Source organism: Ursus maritimus, unplaced genomic scaffold (genome assembly GCF_017311325.1).
Source record: "Ursus maritimus isolate PB19 unplaced genomic scaffold, ASM1731132v1 scaffold_1, whole genome shotgun sequence".
In the NCBI taxonomy this organism is placed as follows: Eukaryota; Metazoa; Chordata; class Mammalia; order Carnivora; family Ursidae; genus Ursus; species Ursus maritimus.
This window is the reverse complement of record NW_024423343.1, coordinates 15,310,379-15,318,918: the sequence shown is the minus strand read 5'-3', so window position 1 is coordinate 15,318,918 and position 8,540 is coordinate 15,310,379. Positions and strand designations below refer to the sequence as shown.

Below are 8,540 nucleotides of genomic sequence, written 5' to 3'. Positions count from 1 at the left end.
CCCCCCCACACTTGTGCACACATTCTCAGATAAATCTTTAAAAAAAATAAGTAAGATTTTTTAAAAGGCAAATAAAAACCTAGAGAATTTCTTTCCCAGAAATGGATACTTGGGTGGTAACTGATCACAGAGGTCTTGAATAAATATTTGCAACATACCATTTTTTGCAATTCAGGCATGCCATATACCATTAGTGAGAATATGGTTTAGAAGAATAGGTTAAGAAATATAAATATGCAAAAAAAGGAAATATAAGTAATCATATTATAAAAAGTATAAAGAAAAAAGTGTAGGGAATTAGAGCTGAAGTCGGAGGTCAAGAGTATTACTTCTAGGGGCGCCTGGGTGGCACAGTGGTTAAGCGTCTGCCTTCGGCTCAGGGCGCGATCCCGGCGTTCCGGGATCGAGCCCCACATCAGGCTCCTCCGCTGTGAGCCTGCTTCTTCCTCTCCCACTCCCCCTGCTTGTGTTCCCTCTCTCGTTGGCTGTCTCTATCTCTGTCAAATAAATAAATAAAATCTTTAACAAAAAAAAAGAGTATTACTTCTATTTTCAGGGACTTATGGCAGAACCCTACAAGGAATACTTAGAGAATAAGTAGTACCTACATTTATACCTTCAGAAACATTTTAAAAGCTAGCTATTTTCAGGTAACACCTCATTGTAAGAAGCAGTACCTGTTAAACCAACTAGGGCTCTGTTATCATACTGAGCCCTAAAAACCTAAAATAGAGGCACCTGGGTGGCTCAGTCATTAAGCCTCTGCCTTCCGCTCAGGGCATGATCCCAGGACCCTGGGATTGAGCCCCGCATTGGGCTCTCTGCTCCGCTGGAAGCCTGCTTCGTCCTCTCCCACTCCCCCTGCTTGTGTTCCCTCTCTCCCTGACTGTCTCTCTGTCAAATAAATATCTTTAAAAAAAATACCTAAAATAGCTCTCACAAACCAGTTGCCACAGCCTTTTTTAATATATGCTGATAACCATGAGAGGCTTATCATTTCAACAGCTACATCCATATGGTCCCTGATGATTGTACTTAATATTTCCTCGTCTAAATGGGGATGTTTTTAGAACTGAAGAAGAAATGAAATGTATATAAGATGAAGTGAAGACTGAGCCTACCCAGTAAAGACTCCTCCTCATCATTCGGGTCTCAGCTCAGATGTTATTACCACATCTAATCTTGTTCTTAGCACAAGATGTTTCCCTTATAGCCTTTAACATAATTCAGAATCATTTTATTAATGTGTTGGCTAATTACTGTCTGCCTCCCTCATTAGAATGTGAACGTGGACTTCATATGTCATGTGCACCGTTGTATTCCCAAAGCGCTTAGAACAGTGCCTGGCACGTAATAGATGCTCAGGAAACATTAACAGGATAAAACAGACAAAAGACCACCCCTTCCTGCTCAAAATTCTTCCTCCACTCCCTCATAAATGGGGTTTCTATAGAGCTCTTGTTGCACTCCACTAGCTGCACTCGGGATGCAACCCTGGGCTTCATTCCTACTCTATCCCCTCGCACCAGGCACGCAGTACATGCTCCATGGGAGATTGCTGAGTAAATGACACGGCGAGCTGGGCAGGCGCGAATGATGCAAAGACAGCCCTGGCAGGACTGGTCGCGAGAGGCTACCTCGGCCCAGCCCCGCCGCTTCGACAGCCAGCCATCCTGGTCTATACACGGAGCACCCGAGACCAAAACCTGCCGTGCAGCATGAACTTTACCACGAAGCCCTTTTGAAAGGGGTCCCATCCCCTGAGGAAAGGCACAAAGCCAGGCTACGGAGCCCGCACTTACTGTAGGTCCGACCCAGAGCTTGGAAGAGCAGATGCCGCTTCACGCTGACAGTCGGCATGGCGAGTCAGACCCCACTGCGCCTGCGCAGTTAACCGGCCGGGGCTCCGCTTCCCAGGCGCGTAGGACCCAGCCCGTTCTTGCATGGGCTCTCTTAAATAATGCCAGTCTTCTTCCAAAAGTTTCTGACTCGTTTTTCAGCTGGAGGCAAAGGAACTGCTACAATTAAACCTGTAAATCCATCTGTGTTGTATGAATGATATGCTGCCTGAGAAAGGAGACAAAATTGGGTAGAATGTGTTACGATTTGATAGGCAGTAGAAAGGACAGACTGCAAAGGCCCTCACGCTCTAACCCACTAAGGGCGGGGGAATACCCAAGTAGTGGGCGGGGCCTGGAGATGGAGCATCCTTTCCAGGAGGTGGCGAGGTGAGCGGGCGGATGGTGTCTGAGACATCCTACGGAGAAAAATGTGCAAATCTGAGCTGTGGGAGCAGGAGAAACCAACCGACCGCAGTTTGGACTTCATTCTTCGTGCTTACATACAGTCTCCCTTGTGCCCTTGTAAGTCTTATACCTGGATTTGAGCCTTGCAGCAGCCCCTTTATAAGGGAGGCTTGCCTTAGAGACCTTTTAAGAAGAGTAAAGAAACTGGTATTTAGACAGTGCTGTCCACTGGCAGAGGCTGTGCTCAGTACTCTGACAGCATTAGCAGATTTCCTTTCTGATAACCCTGAATGTAATGGGCTGAATGGGGCCCCCTAAGATATCAGGTCCTAAGCCCTGACCCCTGTAAATGTTACCTCATGTGGAAACAGGCTTTGCAGGTTATTTTAAGGATCTGGAGATGGAGGGATTATCCTGGATTATCAGAATGGGCCCTAAATGCAATCAGAGACATCCTTTGAAGAGGGAGGTGGGGGGACATCAGACAGAAACAGAAGAGAGACAGAAAGCATAACCGAGAGAGCAGAGATGGTAATGATGTAGCCACAAGTCAAGGAATGCCAGCAGCCATCTGAAACTGAAGAGGCAATGAGGGATTCTCCCCCTGGCCTCTGGAGCAGACCTACACTGTCTATAGACACTTTGATTTTGGCCCAGTGAAACGAATTTTGGACTTCTGGCCTCCCACTGTGAGAGTAAACTTGTTTTAACCCACCAAGTTTGTGATTATTTGTTACAGGAAATACACCAACATATGTGATCATTATTCCCGTTTTACCGATGGTGAGACCGAGGCACAAACTGAGTCACTCAACTCTCAAGGCAGAGCTGAGACAGTTTCGTGGAGGAGACCTGCCCTTCTGATTATATACGGTATAATATACAGTGAGTGAGGGCCTCCAAAGCCATTCAGGTGAGGGGCAGTAGGTGTGTGGAACTTAGGCCTCTCTGACGACCATTCAAGCAGGTTCTTAGCTTCCCTCCATGACTGCAGGCAATCCCTTACCAGTGCCCAACATAACGGATTGGCAGAGGCCCCATCAATGGCAAACATCTACAATGCCCAATAAAATCTTCTGCCAAATTGGTACTCAACGTCTCCATGAATAAAGGACTTCCTGACCTGCTCTCCTCCAGGCACTCCAAAATGTTCTGTCACCTCTGAACCTCACTTTCCTTATCTATAAAGTAGATAATATACACCTTAGAGAATTATCCTAAGGATCACAAATCCTAATAATACAGTTCTTATGTCCTAGGTCCTCTAAATCAGGCAGCTGTCAGTCATCTGTCCTCCTTGTTGATTTCCTGCTGGTCTCAAACCAACAGGGGCATTCTGTTCTCATCTCCCCATGTCCCCCAACACACCCAACCTGCTTTTCATCTTTGTACCTGCTCTAGGACTGAACATTTGGAGGATTCTAATGGAAAAGAAAACTAGACCACAACTACTCATCACAAGTGCTCAGCTGATTGATAGGAAAGATACTTGGAAAACATTGAGATAGTAGGTCACAGAATGTAGGTAGGTGCTGCTTTGTCCAATGTTGGAGTCAGCTGGAAAGCAAGAAGGAGATGGCAGCATTTCCTAGAAATGAGAGATGCGCTGGCCAATACACATGAATAAAGCTCTCCTTGCATTACAAATTAGGGAAAAGTAAGTTAAAATTATAATGAAATACGTTGTCATACATACCAGATTGGTAAAAACGTGAAAATCTGACCTAACCAAATGTTGGCAAAAATTAGGAGTATAAATTAATACAATCACTTTGGAAAATAGGGCCTTACTTAGAAAGGCAGAACACCTGCATACCTGACTACTATTACACTCCCAGCAATGTTCCCCAGAGAAACTTACCCATGTGCCCTGGAAGAGCAAATAAAAACGTTCATGGTTACATTGTTCTTTATCAAACACACACACACACACACACACACCCCACAACGTAAACTGGAAACAACCCAATGTCCATCAATACTAGAATGCATAATTAAGATAAATCCATACAACGAAACACCATGCAGCTGTGAAAATGAATGAACTACAGCTAACGTATAAACTTGTATAAGTCATAAAAATAGAATATTGAAGGGGAAAAAAGTGAATCACAGAAGCATCTACACAGTATGGTGTCACGTATATAAAAATGAAAAATAGGTTAACCCCGAGAGTACATTGTTTAGGCATATACAAATAGATGGTAAAACTAAAGAAAATGGATGATGAGATAGGGGAGTAGTTTGGAGTGGACTAGAACAGATGTAGCCTGGGAGCATTTCAAAAATATTGGTAATGTTCTGGGGGCACCTAGGGGGCTCAGTCGGTTAGGCAGCTGCCTTTGGCTCAGGTCATGATCCCAGGGTCCTGGGAAGGAGCCCCTGCTCAGCAGGGAGCCTGCTTCTCCCTCTGCCCTTCCCCTTCCCTACTCATGCTCCAGCTCACTCTCGTATGTGCTAATAAAATTTTAAAAAATATATTGGTAATGTTTTCTGTTTTACCTAGCATACCTTCAGGTTTTAAGAAAAAAGGTGAAGGTAAGAAATGAGATGAATGTGGCACTTTTTGGGGGGGTGATGGGGATAAATGCTTGGTGGCCTTTAAACAAACAACAGGAATACTTAACATTTGATTTCTTTTTCATAAAGAGCTTTTAAAAAAAGTTTTGGTCTCCTTTATAATTCTCTTGCTTTATAGATTCTGGGCTTTTGGTTACATTCTATACAGTCGTTCAAGATTGTTTTATAAAAATCAAGTATGCTTCTTAAAGGGCTTGGAATTTTTTTTTTAATCTTAGATCTTTTTGAAATTTATTTAGGTTTCAGAGCAAGTGAGTAAACCAGCTTTATTTTGTTTTCAAACAGCAATCCTAGTAAGCCCAACACACTTTACTAAATAAGATTCTTCTTCCCCACAGATTTGAAATAACTTCTTTAGCATATATTACATTTTTAAATTTTAATTCAATTAGTCAAAATATGGTGCGTCATTAGTTTCAGATGTAGAGTTCAGTTATTAGTCAGTTACGAATACCCATCATTCATCAGCGTATATTTCCGTACATACTTAAGTCTACTGCTGAACTTTCTATTTCATTACCAGTGCCAAAGTTTTAGTTACGATAGCTTTAGTATGCATTTTAATATTTGGAAGAGTTAACATATCATCAGTATTAGAAGGTGAAGGAGGATCGGTATTCTCCAGGCTGAGAAGGCACCTTGAGATGGAAAAACCAAAGCTAGCCATACCGTTCACGCAGGATCTTAATCAGAGTACCTTGCTGGGAAGCAGGGGAAGGAGCAAGCAATCCCAGTGTGGAGCAATCCTCCTCCACTGCCACCTTCTCCCACCTCGGGCCTTCAGCCACAGCTTTTATAGGGCAAGGGGCATGATGGCGGGGTCAGAGGGTAGTTATCCGAAATGATGCCATCTGTGTGCCAACAACTCTCCCAGTTACCTCAGGTGGGGCCTCCTCTGTCATCTCTGCCAATTATCAGAACGAGCCTTCGCACATTCGGGTCAACGCATATGTGAACTTCCAAGGGAGGTCATTGTGCGGCTGTGAACAAAACAAAGGACCAAAGATGGAGTCGGTATTGTCAACACTCTCACATCCATTGCCTTCTTTCACAAAAATTTCCTCTCTCTCATGTTCATTTTTCTAGATAAACTTTAGAATTCTGTCAAGTTCTGAAAAACTTTTTTTTTTTGCTATGTTATTAGGAATCAACTGTAATTTTTGGGTTAATTTAAGGAACTTTCTATCCAAGAAAAGACTCCATGTGTGTTTGAACTTGCCAGTCAGTGACCCACCTTAGAGCCTCTGAACCAGCGGTTCCCTCTGCCAGAAGGTTCTTGCCCCCAAGCTCCTGCAGGGGTAGCTTCCTCTGCTCCTACAAGTCTCGGAAAGACCTGCCCCTGACTATACTATGTATTATGCTTATTAGATATAAACATCCTCCCTGCTAAAACATAAGTTCCATAGCACAGAAATGTTTGTGTTTTGTTCACTAATAAATGCCAGGAGCCTCATACAGTGCCTGGCACAGAGCAGACACTCAATAAATATTTGAAAGGGTTTTTTTTCTTTTTTTTCTTTATTAAGATTCTGTTTGTCAGAGAGAGAACACAAACAGGGGGAGCAGCAGGCAGAGCAGGCAGAGGGAGAAGCAGGCTTCCCACTGAGCAAGAAGCCCAATGTGGGACTCGATCCCAAGACCCTGGGATCGTGACCTGAGCCGAAGGCAGACGCTTCATTGACTGAGCCACCCAGGTGTCCCTGAAGGTTTTTTTTCCTTAAAGATTTTATTTTTAAGTAATCTCTATACCCAACATGGGGCTCAACTCACAACCCTGAGATCAAGAGTTGCAAACTCCACCAACTGAGCTCCCCAAGTACCCCTGTGATAGAAATGCTTGGTATATTTTCTTTTTTTACTGTTTTTATTCAATTCTAGTTATCAGAGTGTAATATTAGTTTCAGGTGTACAATATAGTGATTCAACACTTCTCTACAACATACGTGCTCATCACAAGGGCTCTCCTTAATCCCTATCACCTATTTAACCCCCACCGCATCCTGCTCCCCTCCAGTAACCATCTGTTTCTTCTGTATAGTTAGGAGTCTGTTTCTTGGTTTGCCTCTTTTTTCCTCCTTTGCTCATGTTTTGTTTCTTAAATTCCACCTATGTGTGACATCATATAGTATTTGTCTTTCTCTGACTTATTTCGCTTAGCATGATACTCTAGCTCCACCCACATCATTGGCAATGGCAAGATTTCATTCTTTATGGCTGAGTAATATTCCATTGTGTATATGTATGTATATGTATATGGAATGTGTATGTACATTATATACATTCCATATGTGTATATAAATATTCCATTCTGTATGTGTATATATATACATGACTTCCCGATTGCCAATATATATATACACATACATACACAATAGAATGTTATTTTTGTGTGTGTATACACACACACACACACACACACACACACACACACACATACCACATCTTCTCTGTCCATTCATCGGCTGACGGACACTTGGGCTTTTTCCTTAAGGTATATTTTTTAAAATAGATACTTTAATAGGAAAAATGGGCAAAGGAAATGAACAACCAATTCATTAATACAAACAACCAAACAGAAAAAAAGTGGGGAGGGGACAGAAATGCAAATTAAAACAATAATGAAAGCAGAGATATTTTCCCCAAAGACACTGGCAGAGGTTAAAGAAAGAAATAACACCACTCGTGTTGGCAACAATGTAGGAAGAGACCAGTCTCAGACACACCTGTCAGCAATATAAATAGTAGTTTGACAGTATGAATCAAAATTTTAAATATGCATTCTCTTTGATCCTGAAATTCCACTCTTGGAATTATTTTATGGAAGGAAGGAAGTATTCTTCTGTTTGTAATATAAAAAATCTTGAAAAAACCTAAATGTCCACCAATATGGGCTTGATTAAATAAAGTCTGATACCACCATACAATAGAATAGTGTGTGAGCATTAAAAATTATATTGGAGGGGTGGAGGACCATGCTGCCCTAGGCACAGGGGGTGGGTCGTGTGGGGTAGGTGTCCTTATGATAATCACCTGTGACTGACAAAGAATAACCAGACCCTAAAATGGAAGTAAGCCGTTGAAGGTGTTATCAATAGAGATGTTAAAAGGATTTAAGTTACCTGGTTAGCTTCCTATAAAAGATCAACCCTAAAGGCCCTTGTTAGCAACCCTGTTGGGACCCCTCTCACTCTTAAGAGCTTTTTCTGTATCTTCAGTTAATAAACTTCAATCGCTTTACTCAAAAAAAAAAATGATATTGGAGAGCTACATTTTTTAACATGGAAAAAAGTCTACATTAGATGAAAACAAGTTACTAAACAATACACTTAAAGTGATCAATTTTTTTTAAATGCATGTATGTGAGTGTGAATAAAAACAAATCAGCTGGCATGATATACACCAAAGTGTTAACAGTGGTATCTTTGTCCTTTGTAGTTTTCCTCTTTTCTTTAAAAGTGTTCTTATTTCTTAATATTTTTCTTAACGGTGGTTATCTTTAGATGGTGAGATTATTTCCTTTATTGTACCTTTTGTATTTAACAGCATCTTAATTAGCAAGAATACTTCTGTTTGGGGGGAAAAAAACCAAGGTTATTTTAAAACACAATCATGTACTGTTCCCTGCCTAATCAGACAGGTATAGACAATCCAGGTATTTCATGACTATGTGAGATGAGATCCCGTGTAGACCTGTGCGAGCACGATTAGTTTTGC

General features: G+C 41.9%; 1 protein-coding gene across 1 annotated transcript in view; it reads right to left on the bottom strand.

Annotated features, from left to right (window-relative positions):
• Positions 1–1,946, bottom strand: part of FARSB (phenylalanyl-tRNA synthetase subunit beta) — a 65,239-nt gene extending 63,293 nt beyond the window's left edge. Inside the window, exon 1 of the mRNA XM_008690414.2 lies at positions 1,803–1,946. Coding sequence (XP_008688636.1) covers positions 1,803–1,860 — 58 coding nt within the window. The 5' untranslated portion in view covers positions 1,861–1,946. The remainder of the gene's footprint in view (positions 1–1,802) is intronic.
• Positions 1,947–8,540: the final 6,594 nt, after the last annotated feature.